Source organism: Heptranchias perlo, chromosome 11 (assembly GCF_035084215.1).
Source record: "Heptranchias perlo isolate sHepPer1 chromosome 11, sHepPer1.hap1, whole genome shotgun sequence".
Taxonomy (NCBI): domain Eukaryota; kingdom Metazoa; phylum Chordata; class Chondrichthyes; order Hexanchiformes; family Hexanchidae; genus Heptranchias; species Heptranchias perlo.
Genome location: NC_090335.1, coordinates 75,401,378 through 75,428,550, shown reverse-complemented (window position 1 = coordinate 75,428,550; position 27,173 = coordinate 75,401,378). Strand labels below are relative to the sequence as shown.

At 44.5% G+C, this 27,173-nt stretch overlaps 1 protein-coding gene and 1 pseudogene across 3 annotated transcripts in view; both read right to left on the bottom strand.

Moving 5' to 3' along the window:
• Positions 1–25,038, bottom strand: part of LOC137327528 (lysozyme C-2-like) — a 71,026-nt pseudogene extending 45,988 nt beyond the window's left edge.
• Positions 1–27,173, bottom strand: part of hspa13 (heat shock protein 70 family, member 13) — a 97,641-nt gene that overhangs the window by 50,507 nt on the left and 19,961 nt on the right. For 2 of the 3 annotated variants that reach the window (XM_067993387.1, XM_067993386.1), the window contains exon 5: positions 25,908–26,431. In XM_067993387.1, the coding sequence (XP_067849488.1) occupies positions 25,908–26,431 (524 nt within the window). Of the gene's footprint in view, positions 1–21,538; positions 26,432–27,173 lie in introns of those variants that run through there. The other variant, XM_067993385.1, reaches the window with a different exon arrangement.

Here is a 27,173-nt window from a genome sequence, read left to right as displayed (position 1 = left end):
GAGAGTGTTACAGTGAGGGATGTGTTATAGAGAGTGTTACAGTGAGGGATGTGTTATAGAGAGTGTTACAGTGAGGGATGTGTTATAGAGAGTGTTACAGTGTGGGATGTGTTATCGAGAGTGTTACAGTGTGGGATGTGTTATAGAGAGTGTTACAGTGAGGGATGTGTTATCGAGAGTGTTACAGTGAGGGATGTGTTATCGAGAGTGTTACAGTGAGGGATGTGTTATAGAGAGTGTTACAGTGAGGGATGTGTTATAGAGAGTGTTACAGTGAGGGATGTGTTATCGAGAGTGTTACAGTGAGGGATGTGTTATAGAGAGTGTTACAGTGTGGGATGTGTTATAGAGAGTGTTACAGTGAGGGATGTGATATAGAGAGTGTTACAGTGTGGGATGTGTTATCGAGAGTGTTACAGTGAGGGATGTATTATAGAGAGTGTTACAGTGTGGGATGTGTTATAGAGAGTGTCACAGTGAGGGATGTGTTATAGAGAGTGTTACAGTGAGGGATGTGTTATAGAGAGTGTTACAGTGTGGGATGTGTTATAGAGAGTGTTACAGTGAGGGATGTGTTATAGAGAGTGTTACAGTGAGGGATGTGTTATAGAGAGTGTTACAGTGAGGGGTGTGTTATAGAGAGTGTGACAGTGAGGGATGTGTTATAGAGAGTGTTACAGTGAGGGATGTGTTATAGAGAGTGTTACAGTGTGGGATGTGTTATAGAGAGTGTTACAGTGAGGGATGTGTTATAGAGAGTGTTACAGTGAGGGATGTGTTATAGAGAGTGTTGCAGTGAGGGATGTGTTATAGAGAGTGTTACAGTGAGGGATGTGTTATAGAGAGTGTTACAGTGAGGGATGTGTTATAGAGAGTGTTGCAGTGAGGGATGTGTTATAGAGAGTGTTACAGTGAGGGGTGTGTTATAGAGAGTGTTACAGTGTGGGATGTGTTATAGAGAGTGTTACAGTGTGGGATGTGTTATAGAGAGTGTTACAGTGAGGGATGTGTTATCGAGAGTGTTACAGTGTGGGATGTGTTATCGAGAGTGTTACAGTGAGGGATGTGTTATCGAGAGTGTTACAGTGTGGGATGTGTTATCGAGAGTGTTCCAGTGTGGGATGTGTTATAGAGAGTGTTACAGTGAGGGATGTGTTATAGAGAGTGTTACAGTGAGGGATGTGTTATAGAGAGTGTTACAGTGTGGGATGTATTTTCGAGAGTGTTACAGTGAGGGATGTGTTATAGAGAGTGTTACAGTGTGGGATGTGTTATAGAGAGTGTTACAGTGAGGGATGTGTTATAGAGAGTGTTACAGTGAGGGATGTGTTATAGAGAGTGTTACAGTGAGGGATGTGTTATAGAGAGTGTTACAGTGTGGGATGTGTTATAGAGAGTGTTACAGTGAGGGATGTGTTATAGAGAGTGTTACAGTGAGGGATGTGTTATAGAGAGTGTTACAGTGTGGGATGTGTTATAGAGAGTGTTACAGTGAGGGGTGTGTTATAGAGAGTGTTACAGTGAGGGATGTGTTATAGAGAATGTTACAGTGAGGGATGTGTTATAGAGAGTGTTACAGTGTGGGATGTGTTATAGAGAGTGTTACAGTGTGGGATGTGTTATAGAGAATGTTACAGTGAGGGATGTGTTATAGAGAATGTTACAGTGAGGGATGTGTTATAGAGAGTGTTACAGTGAGGGATGTGTTATAGAGTGTGTTACAGTGTGGGATGTGTTATAGAGAGTGTTACAGTGTGGGATGTGTTATAGAGAGTGTTACAGTGTGAGATGTGTTATAGAGAGTGTTACAGTGAGGGATGTGTTATAGAGAGTGTTACAGTGAGGGATGTGTTATCGAGAGTGTTACAGTGAGGGATGTGTTATAGAGAGTGTTACAGTGAGGGATGTGTTATAGAGAGTGTTACAGTGAGGGATGTGTTATAGAGAGTGTTACAGTGAGGGATGTGTTGTAGAGAGTGTTACAGTGAGGGATGTGTTATAGAGAGTGTTACAGTGAGGGATGTGTTATAGAGAGTGTTACAGTGAGGGATGAGGTATAGAGAGTGTTACAGTGAGGGATGTGTTATCGAGAGTGTTACAGTGTGGGATGTGTTATAGAGAGTGTTACAGTGAGGGATGTGTTATAGAGAGTGTTACAGTGAGGGATGTGTTATAGAGAGTGTTACAGTGAGGGATGTGTTATAGAGAGTGTTACAGTGAGGGATGTGTTATAGAGAGTGTTACAGTGAGGGATGTGTTATTGAGAGTGTTACAGTGAGGGATGTGTTATAGATAGTGTTACAGTGTGGGATGTGTTATAGAGAGTGTTACAGTGGGGGATGTGTTATAGAGAATGTTACAGTGAGGGATGTGTTATAGAGAGTGTTACAGTGAGGGATGTGTTATAGAGAGTGTTACAGTGAGGGATGTGTTATAGAGAGTGTTACAGTGAGGGATGTGTTATAGAGAGTGTTACAGTGTGGGATGTGTTATAGAGAGTGTTACAGTGAGGGATGTGTTATAGAGAGTGTTACAGTGTGGGATGTGTTATAGAGAGTGTTACAGTGTGGGATGTGTTATCGAGAGTGTTACAGTGGGGGATGTGTTATAGAGAGTGTTACAGTGAGGGATGTGTTATAGAGAGTGTTACAGTGTGGGATGTGTTATCGAGAGTGTTACAGTGTGGGATGTGTTATAGAGAGTGTTACAGTGAGGGATGTGTTATAGAGAGTGTTACAGTGTGGGATGTGTTATAGAGAGTGTTACAGTGAGGGATGTGTTATAGAGAGTGTTACAGTGTGGGATGTGTTATAGAGAGTGTTACAGTGAGGGATGTGTTATAGAGAGTGTTACAGTGTGGGATGTGTTATAGAGAGTGTTACAGTGAGGGATGTGTTATAGAGAGTGTTACAGTGAGGTATGTGTTATAGGGAGTGTTACAGTGAGGGATGTGTTATAGAGAGTGTTACAGTGAGGGATGTGTTATAGAGAGTGTTACAGTGAGGGATGTGTTATAGAGAGTGTTACAGTGAGGGATGTGTTATAGAGAGTGTTACAGTGAGGGATGTGTTATCGAGAGTGTTACAGTGAGGGATGTGTTATAGAGAGTGTTACAGTGAGGGATGTGTTATAGAGAGTGTTACAGTGTGGGATGTGTTATAGAGAGTGTTACAGTGTGAGATGTGTTATCGAGAGTGTTACAGTGAGGGATGTGTTATAGAGAGTGTTACAGTGAGGGATGTGTTATAGAGAGTGTTACAGTGAGGGATGTGTTATAGAGAGTGTTACAGTGTGGGATGTGTTATAGAGAGTGTTACAGTGAGGGATGTGTTATAGAGAGTGTTACAGTGAGGGATGTGTTATAGAGAGTGTTACAGTGAGGGATGTGTTATAGAGAGTGTTACAGTGAGGGATGTGTTATGGAGAGTGTTGCAGTGAGGGATGTGTTATAGAGAGTGTTACAGTGAGGGGTGTGTTATAGAGAGTGTTACAGTGTGGGATGTATTATAGAGAGTGTTACAGTGTGGGATGTGTTATAGAGAGTGTTACAGTGAGGGATGTGTTATAGAGAGTGTTACAGTGAGGGATGTGTTATAGAGAGTGTTACAGTGAGGGATGTGTTATAGAGAGTGTTACAGTGAGGGATGTGTTATAGAGAGTGTTACAGTGAGGGATGTGTTATAGAGAGTGTTACAGTGTGGGATGTGTTATCGAGAGTGTTACAGTGAGGGATGTGTTATAGAGAGTGTTACAGTGAGGGATGTGTTATAGAGAGTGTTACAGTGAGGGATGTGTTATAGAGAGTGTTACAGTGTGGGATGTGTTATAGAGAGTGTTACAGTGTGGGATGTGTTATAGAGAGTGTTACAGTGAGGGATGTGTTATCGAGAGTGTTACAGTGAGGGATGTGTTATCGAGAGTGTTACAGTGAGGGATGTGTTATCGAGAGTGTTACAGTGAGGGATGTGTTATAGAGAATGTTACAGTGTGGGATGTGTTATAGAGAGTGTTACAGTGAGGGGAGTGTTATAGAGAGTGTTACAGTGTGGGATGTGTTATAGAGAGTGTTACAGTGAGGGATGTGTGATAGAGAGTGTTACAGTGTGGGATGTGTTACAGTGAGGGATGTGTTATAGAGAGTGTTACAGTGAGGGATGTGTTATAGAGAGTGTTACAGTGAGGGATGTGTTATAGAGAGTGTTACAGTGAGGGATGTGTTATAGAGAGTGTTACAGTGTGGGATGTGTTATCGAGAGTGTTACAGTGTGGGATGTGTTATAGAGAGTGTTACAGTGAGGGATGTGTTATCGAGAGTGTTACAGTGAGGGATGTGTTATCGAGAGTGTTACAGTGAGGGATGTGTTATAGAGAGTGTTACAGTGAGGGATGTGTTATAGAGAGTGTTACAGTGAGGGATGTGTTATAGAGAGTGTTACAGTGAGGGATGTGTTATAGAGAGTGTTACAGTGTGGGATGTGTTATAGAGAGTGTTACAGTGTGGGATGTGTTATAGAGAGTGTTACAGTGTGGGATGTGTTATCGAGAGTGTTACAGTGAGGGATGTGTTATAGAGAGTGTTACAGTGAGGGATGTGTTATCGAGAGTGTTACAGTGAGGGATGTGTTATAGAGAGTGTTACAGTGAGGGATGTGTTATAGAGAGTGTTACAGTGTGGGATGTGTTATAGAGAGTGTTACAGTGTGAGATGTGTTATCGAGAGTGTTACAGTGAGGGATGTGTTATAGAGAGTGTTACAGTGAGGGATGTGTTATAGAGAGTGTTACAGTGAGGGATGTGTTATAGAGAGTGTTACAGTGTGGGATGTGTTATAGAGAGTGTTACAGTGAGGGATGTGTTATAGAGAGTGTTACAGTGAGGGATGTGTTATAGAGAGTGTTACAGTGAGGGATGTGTTATAGAGAGTGTTACAGTGAGGGATGTGTTATGGAGAGTGTTGCAGTGAGGGATGTGTTATAGAGAGTGTTACAGTGAGGGGTGTGTTATAGAGAGTGTTACAGTGTGGGATGTATTATAGAGAGTGTTACAGTGTGGGATGTGTTATAGAGAGTGTTACAGTGAGGGATGTGTTATAGAGAGTGTTACAGTGAGGGATGTGTTATAGAGAGTGTTACAGTGAGGGATGTGTTATAGAGAGTGTTACAGTGAGGGATGTGTTATAGAGAGTGTTACAGTGAGGGATGTGTTATAGAGAGTGTTACAGTGTGGGATGTGTTATCGAGAGTGTTACAGTGAGGGATGTGTTATAGAGAGTGTTACAGTGAGGGATGTGTTATAGAGAGTGTTACAGTGAGGGATGTGTTATAGAGAGTGTTACAGTGTGGGATGTGTTATAGAGAGTGTTACAGTGTGGGATGTGTTATAGAGAGTGTTACAGTGAGGGATGTGTTATCGAGAGTGTTACAGTGAGGGATGTGTTATCGAGAGTGTTACAGTGAGGGATGTGTTATCGAGAGTGTTACAGTGAGGGATGTGTTATAGAGAATGTTACAGTGTGGGATGTGTTATAGAGAGTGTTACAGTGAGGGGAGTGTTATAGAGAGTGTTACAGTGTGGGATGTGTTATAGAGAGTGTTACAGTGAGGGATGTGTGATAGAGAGTGTTACAGTGTGGGATGTGTTACAGTGAGGGATGTGTTATAGAGAGTGTTACAGTGAGGGATGTGTTATAGAGAGTGTTACAGTGAGGGATGTGTTATAGAGAGTGTTACAGTGAGGGATGTGTTATAGAGAGTGTTACAGTGTGGGATGTGTTATCGAGAGTGTTACAGTGTGGGATGTGTTATAGAGAGTGTTACAGTGAGGGATGTGTTATCGAGAGTGTTACAGTGAGGGATGTGTTATCGAGAGTGTTACAGTGAGGGATGTGTTATAGAGAGTGTTACAGTGAGGGATGTGTTATAGAGAGTGTTACAGTGAGGGATGTGTTATAGAGAGTGTTACAGTGAGGGATGTGTTATAGAGAGTGTTACAGTGTGGGATGTGTTATAGAGAGTGTTACAGTGTGGGATGTGTTATAGAGAGTGTTACAGTGTGGGATGTGTTATCGAGAGTGTTACAGTGAGGGATGTGTTATAGAGAGTGTTACAGTGAGGGATGTGATATAGAGAGTGTTACAGTGAGGGATGTGTTATAGAGAGTGTTACAGTGTGGGATGTGTTATTGAGAGTGTTACAGTGAGGGATGTGTTATAGAGAGTGTTACAGTGAGGGATGTGTTATTGAGAGTGTTACAGTGAGGGATGTGTTATCGAGAGTGTTACAGTGTGGGATGTGTTATAGAGAGTGTTACAGTGTGGGATGTGTTATAGAGAGTGTTACAGTGTGGGATGTGTTATCGAGAGTGTTACAGTGAGGGATGTGTTATAGAGAGTGTTACAGTGTGGGATGTGTTATAGAGAGTGTTACAGTGAGGGATGTGTTATAGAGAGTGTTACAGTGAGGGATGTGTTATAGAGAGTGTTACAGTGAGGGATGTGTTATAGAGAGTGTTGCAGTGAGGGATGTGTTATAGAGAGTGTTACAGTGAGGGGTGTGTTATAGAGAGTGTTACAGTGTGGGATGTGTTATAGAGAGTGTTACAGTGTGGGATGTGTTATAGAGAGTGTTACAGTGAGGGATGTGTTATCGAGAGTGTTACAGTGTGGGATGTGTTATAGAGAGTGTTACAGTGTGGGATGTGTTATCGAGAGTGTTACAGTGAGGGATGTGTTATAGAGAGTGTTACAGTGAGGGATGTGTTATAGAGAGTGTTACAGTGAGGGATGTGTTATGGAGAGTGTTGCAGTGAGGGATGTGTTATAGAGAGTGTTACAGTGAGGGATGTGTTATAGAGAGTGTTACAGTGAGGGATGTGTTATGGAGAGTGTTGCAGTGAGGGATGTGTTATAGAGAGTGTTACAGTGAGGGGTGTGTTATAGAGAGTGTTACAGTGTGGGATGTATTATAGAGAGTGTTACAGTGAGGGATGTGTTATAGAGAGTGTTACAGTGAGGGATGTGTTATAGAGAGTGTTACAGTGAGGGGTGTGTTATAGAGAGTGTTACAGTGTGGGATGTATTATAGAGAGTGTTACAGTGTGGGATGTGTTATAGAGAGTGTTACAGTGAGGGATGTGTTATAGAGAGTGTTACAGTGAGGGATGTGTTATAGAGAGTGTTACAGTGAGGGATGTGTTATAGAGAGTGTTACAGTGAGGGATGTGTTATAGAGAGTGTTACAGTGAGGGATGTGTTATAGAGAGTGTTACAGTGTGGGATGTGTTATCGAGAGTGTTACAGTGAGGGATGTGTTATAGAGAGTGTTACAGTGAGGGATGTGTTATAGAGAGTGTTACAGTGAGGGATGTGTTATAGAGAGTGTTACAGTGTGGGATGTGTTATAGAGAGTGTTACAGTGTGGGATGTGTTATAGAGAGTGTTACAGTGAGGGATGTGTTATCGAGAGTGTTACAGTGAGGGATGTGTTATCGAGAGTGTTACAGTGAGGGATGTGTTATCGAGAGTGTTACAGTGAGGGATGTGTTATAGAGAATGTTACAGTGTGGGATGTGTTATAGAGAGTGTTACAGTGAGGGGAGTGTTATAGAGAGTGTTACAGTGTGGGATGTGTTATAGAGAGTGTTACAGTGAGGGATGTGTGATAGAGAGTGTTACAGTGTGGGATGTGTTACAGTGAGGGATGTGTTATAGAGAGTGTTACAGTGAGGGATGTGTTATAGAGAGTGTTACAGTGAGGGATGTGTTATAGAGAGTGTTACAGTGAGGGATGTGTTATAGAGAGTGTTACAGTGTGGGATGTGTTATCGAGAGTGTTACAGTGTGGGATGTGTTATAGAGAGTGTTACAGTGAGGGATGTGTTATAGAGAGTGTTACAGTGAGGGATGTGTTATAGAGAGTGTTACAGTGAGGGATGTGTTATAGAGAGTGTTACAGTGTGGGATGTGTTATAGAGAGTGTTACAGTGTGGGATGTGTTATAGAGAGTGTTACAGTGTGGGATGTGTTATCGAGAGTGTTACAGTGAGGGATGTGTTATAGAGAGTGTTACAGTGAGGGATGTGATATAGAGAGTGTTACAGTGAGGGATGTGTTATAGAGAGTGTTACAGTGTGGGATGTGTTATTGAGAGTGTTACAGTGAGGGATGTGTTATAGAGAGTGTTACAGTGAGGGATGTGTTATTGAGAGTGTTACAGTGAGGGATGTGTTATCGAGAGTGTTACAGTGAGGGATGTGTTATTGAGAGTGTTACAGTGAGGGATGTGTTATCGAGAGTGTTACAGTGTGGGATGTGTTATAGAGAGTGTTACAGTGTGGGATGTGTTATAGAGAGTGTTACAGTGTGGGATGTGTTATCGAGAGTGTTACAGTGAGGGATGTGTTATAGAGAGTGTTACAGTGTGGGATGTGTTATAGAGAGTGTTACAGTGAGGGATGTGTTATAGAGAGTGTTACAGTGAGGGATGTGTTATAGAGAGTGTTACAGTGAGGGATGTGTTATAGAGAGTGTTGCAGTGAGGGATGTGTTATAGAGAGTGTTACAGTGAGGGGTGTGTTATAGAGAGTGTTACTGTGTGGGATGTGTTATAGAGAGTGTTACAGTGTGGGATGTGTTATAGAGAGTGTTACAGTGAGGGATGTGTTATCGAGAGTGTTACAGTGTGGGATGTGTTATAGAGAGTGTTACAGTGAGGGATGTGTTATCGAGAGTGTTACAGTGTGGGATGTGTTATCGAGAGTGTTACAGTGTGGGATGTGTTATAGAGAGTGTTACAGTGAGGGATGTGTTATAGAGAGTGTTACAGTGAGGGATGTGTTATAGAGAGTGTTACAGTGTGGGATGTATTATAGAGAGTGTTACAGTGAGGGATGTGTTATAGAGAGTGTTACAGTGTGGGATGTGTTATAGAGAGTGTTACAGTGAGGGATGTGTTATAGAGAGTGTTACAGTGAGGGATGTGTTATAGAGAGTGTTACAGTGAGGGATGTGTTATAGAGAATGTTACAGTGAGGGATGTGTTATAGAGAGTGTTACAGTGTGGGATGTGTTATAGAGAGTGTTACAGTGTGGGATGTGTTATAGAGAATGTTACAGTGAGGGATGTGTTATAGAGAATGTTACAGTGAGGGATGTGTTATAGAGAGTGTTACAGTGAGGGATGTGTTATAGAGAGTGTTACAGTGTGGGATGTGTTATAGAGAGTGTTACAGTGTGGGATGTGTTATAGAGAGTGTTACAGTGTGAGATGTGTTATAGAGAGTGTTACAGTGAGGGATGTGTTATAGAGAGTGTTACAGTGAGGGATGTGTTATCGAGAGTGTTACAGTGAGGGATGTGTTATAGAGAGTGTTACAGTGAGGGATGTGTTATAGAGAGTGTTACAGTGAGGGATGTGTTATAGAGAGTGTTACAGTGAGGGATGTGTTGTAGAGAGTGTTACAGTGAGGGATGTGTTATAGAGAGTGTTACAGTGAGGGATGTGTTATAGAGAGTGTTACAGTGAGGGATGTGTTATAGAGAGTGTTACAGTGAGGGATGTGTTATCGAGAGTGTTACAGTGTGGGATGTGTTATAGAGAGTGTTACAGTGAGGGATGTGTTATAGAGAGTGTTACAGTGAGGGATGTGTTATAGAGAGTGTTACAGTGAGGGATGTGTTATAGAGAGTGTTACAGTGAGGGATGTGTTATAGAGAGTGTTACAGTGAGGGATGTGTTATTGAGAGTGTTACAGTGAGGGATGTGTTATAGATAGTGTTACAGTGTGGGATGTGTTATAGAGAGTGTTACAGTGGGGGATGTGTTATAGAGAATGTTACAGTGAGGGATGTGTTATAGAGAGTGTTACAGTGAGGGATGTGTTATAGAGAGTGTTACAGTGAGGGATGTGTTATAGAGAGTGTTACAGTGAGGGATGTGTTCTAGAGAGTGTTACAGTGTGGGATGTGTTATAGAGAGTGTTACAGTGAGGGATGTGTTATAGAGAGTGTTAGAGTGTGGGATGTGTTATAGAGAGTGTTACAGTGTGGGATGTGTTATCGAGAGTGTTACAGTGGGGGATGTGTTATAGAGAGTGTTACAGTGAGGGATGTGTTATAGAGAGTGTTACAGTGTGGGATGTGTTATCGAGAGTGTTACAGTGTGGGATGTGTTATAGAGAGTGTTACAGTGAGGGATGTGTTATAGAGAGTGTTACAGTGTGGGATGTGTTATAGAGAGTGTTACAGTGAGGGATGTGTTATAGAGAGTGTTACAGTGTGGGATGTGTTATAGAGAGTGTTACAGTGAGGGATGTGTTATAGAGAGTGTTACAGTGTGGGATGTGTTATAGAGAGTGTTACAGTGAGGGATGTGTTATAGAGAGTGTTACAGTGAGGTATGTGTTATAGGGAGTGTTACAGTGAGGGATGTGTTATAGAGAGTGTTACAGTGAGGGATGTGTTATAGAGAGTGTTACAGTGAGGGATGTGTTATAGAGAGTGTTACAGTGAGGGATGTGTTATAGAGAGTGTTACAGTGAGGGATGTGTTATCGAGAGTGTTCCAGTGAGGGATGTGTTATAGAGAGTGTTACAGTGAGGGATGTGTTATAGAGAGTGTTACAGTGTGGGATGTGTTATAGAGAGTGTTACAGTGTGAGATGTGTTATCGAGAGTGTTACAGTGAGGGATGTGTTATAGAGAGTGTTACAGTGAGGGATGTGTTATCGAGAGTGTTACAGTGAGGGATGTGTTATAGAGAGTGTTACAGTGAGGGATGTGTTATAGAGAGTGTTACAGTGAGGGATGTGTTATAGAGAGTGTTACAGTGTGGGATGTGTTATAGAGAGTGTTACAGTGAGGGATGTGTTATAGAGAGTGTTACAGTGAGGGATGTGTTATAGAGAGTGTTACAGTGAGGGATGTGTTATAGAGAGTGTTACAGTGAGGGATGTGTTATAGAGAGTGTTACAGTGAGGGATGTGTTATAGAGAGTGTTACAGTGTGGGATGTGTTATAGAGAGTGTTACAGTGAGGGATGTGTTATAGAGAGTGTTACAGTGTGGGATGTGTTATAGAGAGTGTTACAGTGAGGGATGTGTTATAGAGAGTGTTACAGTGAGGGATGTGTTATAGAGAGTGTTACAGTGAGGGATGTGTTATAGAGAGTGTTACAGTGAGGGATGTGTTATGGAGAGTGTTGCAGTGAGGGATGTGTTATAGAGAGTGTTACAGTGAGGGGTGTGTTATAGAGAGTGTTACAGTGTGGGATGTATTATAGAGAGTGTTACAGTGTGGGATGTGTTATAGAGAGTGTTACAGTGAGGGATGTGTTATAGAGAGTGTTACAGTGAGGGATGTGTTATAGAGAGTGTTACAGTGAGGGATGTGTTATAGAGAGTGTTACAGTGAGGGATGTGTTATAGAGAGTGTTACAGTGTGGGATGTGTTATCGAGAGTGTTACAGTGAGGGATGTGTTATAGAGAGTGTTACAGTGAGGGATGTGTTATAGAGAGTGTTACAGTGAGGGATGTGTTATAGAGAGTGTTACAGTGTGGGATGTGTTATAGAGAGTGTTACAGTGTGGGATGTGTTATAGAGAGTGTTACAGTGAGGGATGTGTTATCGAGAGTGTTACAGTGAGGGATGTGTTATCGAGAGTGTTACAGTGAGGGATGTGTTATCGAGAGTGTTACAGTGAGGGATGTGTTATAGAGAATGTTACAGTGTGGGATGTGTTATAGAGAGTGTTACAGTGAGGGGAGTGTTATAGAGAGTGTTACAGTGTGGGATGTGTTATAGAGAGTGTTACAGTGAGGGATGTGTGATAGAGAGTGTTACAGTGAGGGATGTGTTATCGAGAGTGTTACAGTGTGGGATGTGTTATAGAGAGTGTTACAGTGAGGGATGTGTTATAGAGAGTGTTACAGTGAGGGATGTGTTATCGAGAGTGTTACAGTGAGGGATGTGTTATCGAGAGTGTTACAGTGAGGGATGTGTTATAGAGAGTGTTACAGTGAGGGATGTGTGATAGAGAGTGTTACAGTGTGGGATGTGTTATAGAGAGTGTTACAGTGAGGGATGTGTTATCGAGAGTGTTACAGTGAGGGATGTGTTATAGAGAGTGTTACAGTGAGGGATGTGTGATAGAGAGTGTTACAGTGTGGGATGTGTTATAGAGAGTGTTACAGTGAGGGATGTGTGATAGAGAGTGTTACAGTGTGGGATGTGTTATAGAGAGTGTTACAGTGAGGGATGTGTTATAGAGAGTGTTACAGTGTGGGATGTGTTATTGAGAGTGTTACAGTGAGGGATGTGTTATAGAGAGTGTTACAGTGAGGGATGTGTTATAGAGAGTGTTACAGTGAGGGATGTGTTATAGAGAGTGTTACAGTGTGGGATGTGTTATAGAGAGTGTTACAGTGTGGGATGTGTTATAGAGAGTGTTACAGTGAGGGATGTGTTATCGAGAGTGTTACAGTGAGGGATGTGTTATCGAGAGTGTTACAGTGAGGGATGTGTTATCGAGATTGTTACAGTGAGGGATGTGTTATAGAGAATGTTACAGTGTGGGATGTGTTATAGAGAGTGTTACAGTGAGGGGAGTGTTATAGAGAGTGTTACAGTGTGGGATGTGTTATAGAGAGTGTTACAGTGAGGGATGTGTGATAGAGAGTGTTACAGTGTGGGATGTGTTATAGAGAGTGTTACAGTGTGGGATGTGTTATAGAGAGTGTTACAGTGTGGGATGTGTTATAGAGAGTGTTACAGTGTGGGATGTGTTATAGAGAGTGTTACAGTGAGGGATGTGTTATAGAGAGTGTTACAGTGAGGGATGTGTTATAGAGAGTGTTACAGTGAGGGATGTGTTATCGAGAGTGTTACAGTGTGGGCTGTGTTATAGAGAATGTTACAGTGAGGGATGTGTTATCGAGAGTGTTACAGTGTGGGATGTGTTATAGAGAATGTTACAGTGAGGGATGTGTTATAGAGAGTGTTACAGTGAGGGATGTGTTATAGAGAGTGTTACAGTGAGGGATGTGTTATAGAGAGTGTTACAGTGAGGGATGTGTTATAGAGAGTGTTACAGTGAGGGATGTGTTATAGAGAGTGTTACAGTGAGGGATGTGTTATAGAGAGTGTTACAGTGAGGGATGTGTTATTGAGAGTGTTACAGTGAGGGATGTGTTATAGAGAGTGTTACAGTGAGGGATGTGTTATCGAGAGTGTTACAGTGAGGGATGTGTTATCGAGAGTGTTACAGTGTGGGATGTGTTATTGATAGTGTTACAGTGAGGGATGTGTTATAGAGAGTGTTACAGTGAGGGATGTGTTATAGAGAATGTTACAGTGAGGGATGTGTTATCGAGAGTGTTACAGTGAGGGATGTGTTATCGAGAGTGTTACAGTGAGGGATGTTATAAATAGTGCTACTGAGGCCACTGTTGTGTGCATTTTATCAGAGACTGTCTGGTGAAGCCCAATACAAGAAAATTACTCGTACAGGCCGACAGGCATACAATGGAAATGGCACTTGAGTGAGGTAAATGGGGGCTGCTGTACCCTAGTGAGAGTCAGTAACTTCAGGAGTGGAAGGGAGGAAGCTTTGATGGGGGGGGAGTTGGTATCTCAATCCCTCACGTCAATAAATAATAAATAAAACTGTTGCTCCAGCTCTTGTGATTCTCCCTGACTGTTCTCTTGTGGCGTCCTCTCTTATTTTGCAGGACCAGCTGGGTTAATTACTGCAAGGGGAAACCGATCGATTATTACGTGTACATGTGCTTCTGATAAAGATGGAGGAGATCCTGTCGATCAGACCCGCTCGCTTCATCCACATCACAGCAGGTGACGCTTTCAGTAGATCGTTCTGCATTGCTGAGATGCATTAAAAATAAACGCAAGCAAATATCAAACCTCAAATGTTTCATTCCCGGTAACAATTGAGATGATTCCCGGCGTTACACTGAGTTGCATCGAAACTACAGCACAGAAACAGGCCATTCGGCCCAACTGGTCTATGCCGGTGTTTATGCTCCACACGAGCCTCCTCCCTCCCTCCTCCATCTAGCCCTTCTATTCCTTTCTCCCTCATGTGCTTATCTAGCTTCCCCTTAGATGCATCTATGCTATTTGCCTCAACTATCCCTTGTGGTAACGCATTCCACATTCTCACCACTCTTCGGGTAAAGAAGTTTCTCCTGAATTCCCTACTGGATTTATCAGCGAGTATTTTATATTTATGACCTCTAGTTTTGGACTCCCCCACAAGTGGAAACATCTTCTCTACATCTACCCTATCAAACCCTTTCATTATCTATACGGCCTCTCGCAGGTGTGAGGAATTCAATTGACGGTGAAGTGTTGAGGAAGTTGGGATTCAGTTATTAGAAGGGAGGAAACATTGAGGTGTGAGACTGTACTTAATGCCCAATATTACCATGTGAGACTCCTCAAAGAAAAAGGGTGGCACTGCCAAATTTAGAGCCCCCTGGTTGTCTAGAAGTATACGCGGCAAGATAAAGCAGAAAAAGAAAGCTTATGACTGTCACAGAAAACTAAATACTGCAGAAAGTCTAGAGGAGTATAGAAAGTACAGGGATGACGTAAAAAAGGAAATAAGGAAAGCAAAGAGAGGGCATGAAAAAATATTAGCGAGTAAGATTAAAGAAAACCCAAAGATGTTTTATCAGTATGTTGAGAACAAGAGGATAGCTAAGGAAAAGGTGGGACCTATCAGGGATGATAAGGGTAACTTGTGTGTAGAAGCAGAGGATGTGGGTAAGGTTTTAAATGAATATTTTGTCTCTGTATTCACAAAGGAAAGGGATGATCTGGACATAGTAGTTAAAGAGGAGAGGTGTGAAATATTGGATAAGGTAAACATAACGAGAGAGGAAGTACTAGAGGGACTGGAATCCTTGAAAGTTGATAAGTCACCAGGGCTGGATGGATTGTTTCCTAGGCTATTGAAGGAAGCCAGAGAGGAAATAACGGATGCTCTGAGGATCATTTTCCAATCCTCACTAGATACAGGGAAGGTACCAGAGGACTGGAAGACTGCAAATGTAGTACCATTGTTTAAAAAGGGTACAAGGGAAAGGCCGAAAAATTATAGGCTGGTCAGCCTTACCTCGGTGATGGGCAAACTATTAGAATCAATACTGAGAGATAGGATAAACTGTCACTTGGAAAGGCATGCTTTAATCAGGGATGGTCAGCATGGATTTGTTCAGGGAAGGTCATGCCTTACAAATCTGATTAAATTCTTTGAGGAAGTGACAAGGAGGATTGATGAGGATAGTGCAGTGGATGTTGTCAACATGGATTTTAGTAAGGCATTTGACAAGGACCCACATGGCAGACTGGTCAGAAAGGTAAAAGCCCATGGGATACAGGGATTGTGGCGAATTGGATCCAAAATTAGCTCAGTAACAGGAAACAAAGGGTAAAAGTCGATGGAAGTCTTTGCGAATGGAAATCCGTTTCCAGTGGTGTGCCACAGGGCTCAGTGTTGGGTCCCTTGCTGTTTGTGGTATATATTAATGATTTAGACTTGAATGTAGGGGGCATGATTGGCAAATTTGCAGACGACACAAAAATTGGTTATGTAGTTGTTAGTGAAGAGGATAGCTGTAGACTCGAAGAAGATATCAATGGGTTGGTGGAGTGGGTGGAAAAGTGGCAAATGGAGTTCAACCCGGAGAAGTGTGAGGTAATGCACTTAGGGAGGGCAAACAGTAAAAGGGAATACGCAGTAAACAGGAATATATTGAGAGGGGTAGAGGAAGTGAGAGACCTTGGAGTGCATGTATACAGGTCCCTGAAGGCGGCAGTACAGGTAGATAAGGTTGTGAAGAAGGCATATGGAATGCTGTCCGTTATTAGTCGAGGTATAGAATACAAAAGCAGGGATGTAATGATGGAACTGTATAAAACGCTGGTAAGGCCACAGCTGGAGTATTGTGCGCAGTTCTGGTCACCACATTACAGGAAGGACGTAATTACTCTGGAGAGAGTGCAGAGAAGATTTACAAGAATGTTGCCAGGGCTTGAAAATTGGAGCTACAAGGAGAGATTGGATAGGCTGGGGTTGTTTTCCTTGGAGCAGAGGCGGCTGAGGGGACTTGTTTGAGGTGTACAAAATTATGAGGGGCCTAGATAGAGTAGACAGGAAGTACCTGTTTCCCCTAGCGGAGAGTTTAAGAACTAGAGGACATAGATTTAAGCTGATTGGCGGAAGGATTAGAGGGGACATGAGGAAAAACATTTTTACCGAGAGGGTGGTGGGTGTATGGAATTCGCTGTCCGAATTGGTGGTAGAGGCAGGGACCCTCAACTCTTTTAAAAAGTACCTGGACCTGCACCTAAAGTGCTGTAAGCTGCAGGGCTATGGACCGGGTGCCGGAAGGTGGGATTAGAATGGACACCTGGTTGTTCTTCGAGCTGGCACAGACACGATGGGCCGAATGGCCCCCTTCTGTGCTGTATCTTTTCTATGGTTCTATGGTGACGGTGCTAAATGCACAATATTACCACGTGAGACTGTACTAATTGCTCGATATATCCATGTGAGACTGTACTAAATGTTCACTATATCCATGTGAGACTGTACTAAATGCTCAATATATCCACCTGAGACTGTACTAAATGCTCAATATCCCCGTGCGAGACTGTACTAAATGCTCAATGTTCCCATGTGAGACTGTACTACTTGCTCAATATTCCGATGTGAGACTGTACTAAATGCTCAATATCCCTGTGCGAGACTGTACTAAATGCTCAATGTTCCCATGCGAGACTGTACTGAATGCTCAATATTCCGATGTGAGACTGTACTAAATGCTCAATATCCCTGTGCGAGACTGTACTAAATGCTCAATATCCCTGTGTGAGACTGTACTGAATGCTCAATATTCCCATGTGAGACTGTACTAAATGTTCACTATATCCATGTGAGACTGTAGTAAATGCTCAATATCCATGTGTTTATGTACCAGGCACTGAACATATACATGTCAGCAGGCTGCTATTTAATAAAGTTTATGTTGAGACCCTATCCTGACTCAGCATTTGAAATGAAGTTGGGTGACTGTGTGGATATTTCACTCAGTTCTCTCCCCCCACCCCCGTCCTGAAGTCATGGCTTCCTGCTGGGGTACATTTCCAGGGGTTATGGGACCCAGCATCAAGAAATGGTACATGGGTGGGTCTGTGTGCCTCATTAATTGGCCTCAGTTGCGAATGACTGTTCATTGTTTTTATGCCCCGCACCTGGGAACATAGAGGGCATGATTTTAGCCCGGGGACTGGAAGGGGACCAGTGGGGGGAGGAATTCCTGACGGGAAACCCGGAAGTACAGGTTTCCCGGACGTCCTTATGATTTTCATGTACTAAATATACTGACGTTTTTTTGCTGGTTTCATGCCCGACAGGCCAGACTGATCTCAGTCGGACGGGAGAAGAAGGAAGAGGACGTGACCAGGTAAGAGTTAAATGGGCGAGGGGGTCACGGGGGAGTCAATCATGGGGGCGGTCAGTCATCGGGGGGAGTTTGGAGGTCACCGAAGGTGGGGTTCGGGTTCAGGGAGGGTCAGTCATCGGAGGGGGGGTCAGTTATAGTGCGGGTCAGTCATCGATGTGGTCGGGGTTCAGTGAAGTCAGTCACAGGGGGTCAGTCATTGAAGGTCAGTCATCAGTGGGTCGGGGTTGGGGGTCATCATGGGGTCAGAGATCGAAGGTGGGTTGGAGATGGTGGTGGGGGGGGGGGGTGGCTGCAGGAAGGCTCGTTGGGCCTAGGGAAAGCACTCCTGCTCCTAGGGACCCACAAGCTGTGCTATAAGGGCACTTACCTGCAGTTTCAGGCTTTCTCGCCTCCTCTCACATGGCGTGAAAGAGAAGGCTCGGGAACCCTGGACCCCAGGGGCTAAAATCAAAAAACTTTGAAAATGGAGGCCCGCAGCCTTCTTAAAAGCTTTTAATGTCCGACCAGCCTGCAAAGAGCGAGTTGGTTGCCCACCCCTCGTCCCACCCCCGTAAAAAATGGAAATGGGCAGGTTGGAGGCGGGTTTTAGTTTTTGCAATTGTTACTGCCCCCCTGCCCCCAACCCACCTGTTCCTCCAGGCTAAAATCATGCCCATAGTGTGGAATAAGGAAAAGCCGTCAGCCCAATGAACCTGCTTCTCCTTGTAGGTCATATTGAATTTATCACATCAAAACAGTCAAAGCACTTGGATTACTTTTCAAAATGCTGTTTGTGGAATCTTGCTGTGTGTAAAAAGGTGCCATGTTTCCTACATTACAACAATGACTGAACTTCAAAAAATACTTCATCGGATGTATCACGCATTGGGATGTCCTGAGGTTGTGAAAGGCACTATATAAATTAAAGTTTTTCTTTCTTCAAGTGCAGTTACTGTTGTTATGTAGAGAAATAGGTCTTTCTACCCCAGCAACATCTCACAAGTAGCAAAGGCATGGCGGTCCCCTCAATCTATCTGTTTTTTGAGGGAAGAATGTTGACCAAAACACTGGGAGAACTTCCTGCTCTTCGTTGAACACAACTACAGGATCTTCAGGCTCCACCTAAGCCACTAGAATAGGCAGCTAGGGCCTCAGTTTAACAACTCTGCTCAGAGGACAGGGCAAATGATATAATAGGAAGATGGCAGTGTGGCTAAACCCAGGACACGTGACTGAATATTAAAAAAACGATGCTATAATGGAAAGATGGTAGGGTTGAGATTCTGGAAGGATGAGATCAAATGAGCTGAAGGTTTTCTTCATATGAATCGATTTAGTGATCCTATAAAAAAATCCTGTATTTCTTGTATCAGTGACCACCCCGTCCCATACGGAAGGAAATGATAAACGTGCCATTGAGAGTGAGATTTGCAAGTTGTCGGGCTGACTGGAGATACTGGTGATTGGAGGAACGGGCTCAATGGGCTGAATGGTCCAATGTTAATCCAGGTTGGAAATTTAATGCAGAGAAGTGTGAAGTGATTCATTTTGGTAGGAAGAATGAGGAGTGGCAATGTAAACTAAATGGTACAATTTTAAAGGGGGTGCACATACACAAATCTTTGAAGGTGGCAGGACAAGCTGAAAAGGCTATTGTAAAAGCATACAGGATCCTGGGCTTTATTAATAGAGGCATAGAGTACAAAAGCAAGGAAGTTATGCTAAACCTTTATAAAACACTGGTTAGGCCCCAGCAGGTGCATTGTGGCCAATTCTGGGCACCACACTTTAGGAAAGATGTCAAGGCCTTAAGAGAGAATGTAGAGGAGATTTACTAGAATAGTGCCAGGGATGAGGGATTTCAGTTATGTGGAGAGACTGGAGAAGCTGGGGTTGTTTTCCTTAGAGCAGAGAAAGTTAAGAGACGATTTGATAGAGTAAATAAGGAGAAACTGTTTCCAGTGGCAGAAGGCATCAGTAACCAGCGGACACAGATGTAAGACAATTGGCAAAAGAACCAGAGGCGACATGAGGAAGAAAAATTAGGCGAGTTGTAATGATCTGGAATGCACTGCCTGAAAAGGTGGTGGAGGTAGATTCAATAATAACTTTCAAAAGGGAATTGGATAAACATTTGAAGGGGAAAAATGTGCAGGGGTATGGGGAAAAAGCAGTGGAGCAGGACTAACTAGGTAGCTCTTTCAAAGAGCTGGCGCAGCCATGATGGGCTGATTGGCCTCCTTTGGTGCTGTATCATTCTATGGTGCTATGAAACTATAACGTGCATTTACACAAAAGGTTGCACTAAGGGACTGTTTCACCAGTGAGCTCGGTGTCTCTATGTATTTTTAAATTCATTCTCAGGATGTGGGCGTCGCTGGCAAGGCTGTGATTTATTGCCCATCCCAAGTTGTCCTGTGAAGATGGTGGTGGGGCTATTTCTTGAACCGCTACATGTAGCAATTTGATACAACTGAGTGGTTCGCGAGGACACTTCAGAGGGTAGTTAAGAGTCAACCATGTTGGTGTGGGGCTGGAGTCACATACAGGCCACACCGGCTAAGGACGGCAGGTTTCCTATCCTGAAGGAGATTCGTGAACCAGTTGTGTTTTTATGATAATGCGACAGCTTCGTGGTCACTTTTACTCATACCGCTTTTTATTTCCAAACCTACCGCCAGAAGTTGAGTTATTTACATTTTTTATTAACAGATTTGCCTAGAAATTCAATAAAATGCATGTTGTGGAGGTGATGTATTATTAACCTGTGCTAGTTAGAATAATAGAACGATACAGCACAGAAGGAGGTCATTTGAACCAATCTGCCTGTGCCGGTTCTCTGAAAGAGCTTTCCAATTTAGTCCCACTCTTTCCCCATAGTCCTGCAAATTTTTCCTTTTCAAGTATTTATCCAATTCCCTTTTGAAAATTTCTATTGCATCTGCTTCCACCGCCCTTTCAGGCAGCACATTCCAGATCATAACCACTCACTGCATTAAAAAAAATTCTCATCTCTCCCCTGGCTTTTTTGCCAATTATTTTAAATCTGTCCCCTCTGGTTACCGACCCTCCTGCCAGTAGAGTTTCTCCCTGTCTACTCTTATTAAAACCACTCATAATTTTGAGCACCTCTATTAAATCTCCTTCTCTGCTCTAAGGACAACGATCCCAGCTAGTAGTGCAGGCAGGTCGTGAAATCCATGCTGCCTGGTAATCTTAATTATCTGTGCTACCCGTGCTATTCGTTGGCTGCACGCCGGTCGGTGGGGGGAGGGGGGTAGGTGCCTGATGGAGAGAGGGACCCATGCTATTTAAAGGCAGCCAAACGGGAGTTGGATCATGGCTGCAAGAAGTGCTGTGAGGAACTGCTGAGTAACAGACTGAAATGGCCGAAGCAGGGAGAGAGCGGGCACCAAGGTTGGCGGATGCCCCACTGGAGACCTCGATGCAGGAAGTGCACAGGTTACCTACCTCCCCCCCGCCAGTGGAAACTGTTTCTCCCTGTTCGGCTCTGACCCCAATCCTCGAGGCTCTTCCTGCTCAATAGTCTTTCTGTCGCAAGCCACAGCACCTCTTTGCTAGCGCTCAGCTCGTAACCTCGAGGAGGTCGCCTTCAGACCCAGGCTCCCTTCTCTATCGACCTTGGGGTAACACTGCGATGCGTAGGTACTTTTGACTTTCAGTTCTGCAGAACTCAAGGACCTAGTTTTATCGCTCCACCTTTGGCAGCTGTGCCTGCAGCTACCTAGGCCCTAAGCTCAGGAATTCCCTCCCATAACCTCTCCACCCTCCCACCCCTCTCTTCCTTTAAGACACGCCTTAAAAACTTACCTCTTTGACAAAGCTTTTGGGCACCTGTCTTAATGTCTCCTTATGTAGCTCAGTGTCAAATTTTGTTCGATTACACTCCTGTGAAGCACCTTGGGATGTTTGACTATGTTAAAGGTGCTATATAAATGCAAGTTGCTGTTGCTGTTGCTGTGTTTTGTAGAATGCTTCTGGGGGTGTTTTAGAATGTGAACCTACCCTTCGAAGAGACACCTCCATGAGGTGAGGAAAAAAATTGCCACAAATTGAGGTAATTCAGGAGTCTAGATTTAATCGAGGCACATTTTAATTTATTCTCCACTAACAGGCTGCAGTAAGGTACAAGGGCAATAATGGCAGCTTCATAAGTACAATAAATTAGACGTTACAGTATTTCCTCATACAGATACTGTATATAACATGTCCCACGAGATTGGAGGAACCTCAGTCAGAGATTAAATCAGCAACTAGAAGCCTGGCTCCCTGCAACTAACATCAACGCTGTAAATTTCCTCAGGGAGGGGTTTTTTTCCGATCGGCCGGAACTCCCCCCTCTGTGTGCGCTTCCATGGGGGGGGGGGGGGGGCACCCGATATTACGGCAGCTGGGCCAGGAGAAATTCGTGGCCTGAGCAATTGAACTTGGCTGTGTGCCCCTGTGATTTGGACAGTCCAGCAGGGCAGGGACATACTGGCAGCTCCCTTGGTAATGTGCGTGACCATGAGACCCGGCAAGCTCACAGGGGTGGGTGGGGTTCAGCCCTTCCCAGCAGGCAAAACCACTCAACAAAACACCTACTGGCAGCAGAGAAGGGGGGGGGGAAAAAATGACCCACAAAACACACAGCAGCTCGTTAGATGCAATGCAGCGCTGCTGTCGGCTATCATGATCGCCAGAGCCTAGAACTGCCCCGTCGTTGCTGCCGGTGAGTGTGAGGAGGGGCAAATCAGTGTTGTCATCAAGATTTCAGTAAAAGGCAGGTTGAGTTATTCCATATGCCAGAACTTCAAGCATGACATGCAATGGTACCAGGGATGAGGGACTTCAGTTATGTGGAGAGACTGGAGAAGCTGGGATTGTTCTCCTCGGTGCAGAGAAGGTGAAGGGGAGATTTAATAGAGGTGTTCAAAATTATGAAGTGTTTTGATAGAGTAAATAAGGAGATTTAAGATAATTGGCAAAAGAACTGAGGGGGGGCAGGGAAAGAGGAGGAGAAATGTTTTTACGCAGTGAGTTATGATGATCTGGAATGCGCTGCCTGAAAGTGGGGGGGGGGGGTGGAAGCAGATTCAATAGTAACTTTCAAAAGGGAACTGGATAGCTCTTTCAAAGAGCCAGCACAGGCACAATGGACCGAATGGCCTCCTTCTGTGCTGCATGATTCTATGAAAAGTTCAGCAATACTATTCCAGATTGAAGCTTTTTTTGAGGCGTATAACACTAGGATGAAGTCTTATACACATCAGCACTAATAAATCTAATAAGGAATCCAGGAGAAACTTCTTTATCCAGAAAGTGGCGAGAATGTGGAACTCACTACCACAGAGTGGTTGAGGCGAATAGCATAGATACATTTAAAGGGAAGCTAGATAAGCACATGAGGAAGAAAGGAATAGAAGGATGTGCTGATAGGGTGAGATGAAGCAGGGAGGGAGGAGACTCGTGTGGACCTGTTGGGCCGAATGGCCCGTTTCTGTGCTGGTAATGTCTATGTAATTCTATGTTAAGTGCTGGTGGTTACAGGTCCATCACTACTGGTGGCAGCGGTGGGAACCATTTCGAGGTAATCCGTTAAGAGCAATGCACATCGTCATAGGGTCGAGTGGGGTTTTCCCTGTGGAGACCGGCACCGATACATTAAACAAAACCAAAGATGACGGAATTGTTCTTTCTGGGAAGAGAAGCTACAAATTGTTCACAGACAAATGAAATTTACTTTAAACTAGTAAAAAGTGAAGCAGATACACAAACCCTTAGCTTTAAAGATGAGTCTCTAAAACGTTGCTCCCGCCCATGCCTTTGTTTAGTTTTTTTGAAGCTTCCCCCATCGATTGTTTATACAAAAGTCACAGTTCATACTTCCTGTGATCGCCATTACCATGTTATGTGGCTTCAAGTCACACAACAAGATGGGGTGTTAGACCAGAGGTGGAGTGGGGTTCAACTGGCAGGAAGAGGGGTTCAGTGACTTACAGCGATGACACACTCCTCTATAAATCTCAATGGGCTGAGTGGCCTTTTCTCGTCCTTGGCTTGTGTGTCCTTCGTATTAGCAGCACTGTTTCACAGAGCTGTAAATACAGAGAGCCACGGAAGGGGCAGTGTGAAGATTTACTAGAACGACACCGGGAGTGATAGATTATATATAGAGAGGCCAGGGTGCACCTGATGCAAGATGCTTCCAACAGAATGTCGGGCAGCAATCAGCAACTACAACAGAGCTGGTCCTACACTGCTGGCTGTAGAAGTGAATCAGAATTTGGTAATAAAACACACGTGCACGTAAGCATGCACTGCACACAAGGCAGGCATGTGCACACAAACAAAACCTGCACACATACATCCTTTAAAATATAATTACTTAACTGGGAAGGAATGTCTTGTTCAAAATACTCCTCCATTTTATAAGGAAAACTACTTCATGTACCACAATTTGGGACAAACAGGAATTATGATTATTACAGGAATATTCCTCCCCCTCCCCTCCGAAAGAGCCTCGAGTCAGATCTCCCTCCCTGTTCGGCTGCTGCTGTGATCCCACCGATGGGGAGTTCGCCAGCACTGCAGTGCGGGGCTGCATCTTCACATTAGCCCCATGAACGTCCTGGAAACCCCCGAGACCCCTAAAGGCCATGCAACGTGAGCAAGTCAGATTCAGCAGTGTGATGGAATACTCTCCACTTGCCTGGATGGTGACGAGCTTCGAGTGTTGCAGCTGCACTCATCCAGGCAAAGCAGTCTGCTTAATTGCCACCCCATCCATCACCGTAACCACCCATTGCCTCCACCACCGGTGCACCGTGGCCGCAGTGTGTACCATCCACAGGATGCACTGCAGCAAGTAATCAAGGCTTCTTCAACAGCACCTCCCAAACCAGTGACCTCTACCAGCTAGAAGGACAAGGGCAGCAGGCACATGGGAACGCCACCATCTGCACCTTCTCCTTCAAGTCACACACCATCCCGACTTGGAAATATATCGCCGATCTTTCACCGTCGCTGGGTCAAAATCCTGGAACTCCCTTCCTAAGAGCACTGTGGGAGAACCTTCACCACACGGACTGCAGCGGTTCAAGGCGGCGGCTCACCACCACCTTCTCAAGGGCAATTAGGGATGGGCAATAAATGCCGACCTTGCCCGCGATGCCCACATCCCGAGAATTTTTAAAAAAAAAAATGTTGGAGCATGGCTGCCCTGGACTGAACTCCTCAGAGCAGGACTCGGGGGTGATTTTATTCACTGCTTACTCATTCTCATGATTTTCCAATGCATGTCAACACACTGAGGACAAAAATGGTTTTCAAACCAGGTCCCATTCATAAAGATAATTTGCTTTATGTATTAAATTTTAAAAATATATATATATAAATAAATATATATTTAATAAATTTATACTACCTTCACACTTGGCTTATGGCACGTTTAAATAAACAAAAACAATATCATAAAAATTACTTTAAATAAACAAACCTTCCCTCAGATAGAAGCACTGATCTTTATCCACCCCTTTCCTTTGACTGCACCTTCAGAAGATCTGCTCGATCCTTTCTAAATTTTGTCACTAAAGTCAGTTCCTTCATTATCCACCTCATCTTCAGGCTATTTCCAGGACATCTTCTCACTAATCTTCTCCCCATCTCTCGCTGAGATGCACCAGCACCAAGACTCGACCGCTCTCCGGACCTCTCCTAAGTGGCCACTCATCGCGCATGAGCTTAAGACAAGTGAGTGTCTGCCAGCGCCAAGGCCAGCATTTTCCTCGCCAGGCGTCCACTGCCCAGCGGAGGGCACAGGAGAGCAAGGACAACCGGGAACTCGGCCCCGACTTTTATGCTACCTGTCCCAGTGACACTGGAGGCCGAGATCACCGAAGAGCAGAAACTGGAGGGACCGAAACCCACAACCTTCCTGTTTCACTTGGCTCAACAGAACACGATGTGGTGCATTTGCACGGTGAGTCATCAACGAAGTGATAGGGAAAATAAAACGGTGCAAATCGCAAAAACGCCAGATTCGCACAAAGATTTCCACAAGCAATGACGTCTGGTGACTAGCCCAAAATAAATGGGCAACGCAGTCCTGGTATTAATTGCAGTCCCACTCCATTCACTAAACGGCTTTAAAAAAAAAGGAGGAATGTGAAACTCTACAAGTGTTGAAAAAGAGCAAAGCTCCCAAAATTAACGACTGACTTTGCGGAATGAGTTGATGAGAGATTGGGAGGTGGCTCGGAAGAGAGTCCTAACTACCTTAACACCAAGTGCTGCTTCACCACCTCCGATCAGCAACGCTACAGAAACAATCGGCTTCCAATCCTCCGCACAAGTTCAAATGGTGGGGGAAAACGCGTGGGGGAAGGAAATCGTTAATTGAAGTTCGTTTTCCGTAAATGCCGGTTGGGAATCTCCAGCGCACTGACCTGCAGTGGCCACGAGCCTCCCATGATCCCGGCCTGTATGGCAACGCCAATCACCACGGCCAGGTCAGGATCCACTGACGTGTTGGGCTCCTTGCCGAAGAACTCGCGGATGACCCGGCGGATCCGCGGGATGCGGGTGGAGCCGCCGACCAGAACAATCTCGTCCACCTCGTACCGGCCCAGGTGGCCCCGTGTCAGCACCTCCTCGACTGGGGCCAGTATCTTCTCAAACAGGTCACGGTTCAGTCCCTCAAACAGATCCCTGGTCACTGTTTCTTCAAACAAAACCTCGCTGCTGCCGTCTCCTCCTCCTCCAGACGGCGCGGGGACCAGCAGCGACAGCGGGACCCGGATCAGTGCCGAGTCAGAGAGGGTCAAGTTCAACTTGGCCGCTTCCACGGCTTGGCGCAGGTGGTGCACGTCCTGCTTCTGGGACGGCAGGGCTCCATACCGCTGGTGTATCTGGTTAAGCAGGAACTGCAGCAACCTCTGGTTAAAGTCCTGGCCTCCCAACTGGTTATTTCCTGTGCAAATAAATCAAGTCAGATGGTCATAACTTGGACAGATTAGAATCTTACAGCACAGAAGGAGGCCATTTGTGCCTGTGCTGGCTCTTTGAAAGAGCTAGAAATTAGTCCCACTCTTTCCCCAGAGCCCTGCAAATTTGAAGGAGTTTTACTCTGTATCTAACCCGTGCTGTACCTGCCCTGGGAGTGTTTGATAGGACAGTGTAGAGGGAGCTTTACTCTGTATCTAACCCGTGCTGTACCTGCCCTGGGAGTGTTTGATGGGACAGTGTAGAGGGAGCTTTACTCTGTATCTAACCCGTGCTGAACCTGCCCTGGGAGTGTTTGATGGGACAGTGTAGAGGGAGCTTTACTCTGTATCTAACCCGTGCTGTACCTGCCCTGGGAGTGTTTGATGGGACAGTGTAGAGGGAGCTTTACTCTGTATCTAACCCGTGCTGAACCTGCCCTGGGAGTGTTTGATGGGACAGTGTAGAGGGAGCTTTACTCTGTATCTAACCCGTGCTGTACCTGCCCTGGGAGTGTTTGATGGGACAGTGTAGAGGGAGCTTTACTCTGTATCTGTGTTTCTCCTTGCAGATCTCCAAACTAAGACCACGGGCCACGTCAACCCTGAGCTCCGGCCTCCAGCAACTCCTCGAAACTGAGGCAACGCTCCTCGATTTTTAATTTATATTTCATATTTGCTGTTTTGTCCTGTTTAAACATTGGAGATTTGCCTCATTCTAAATCGGAATAC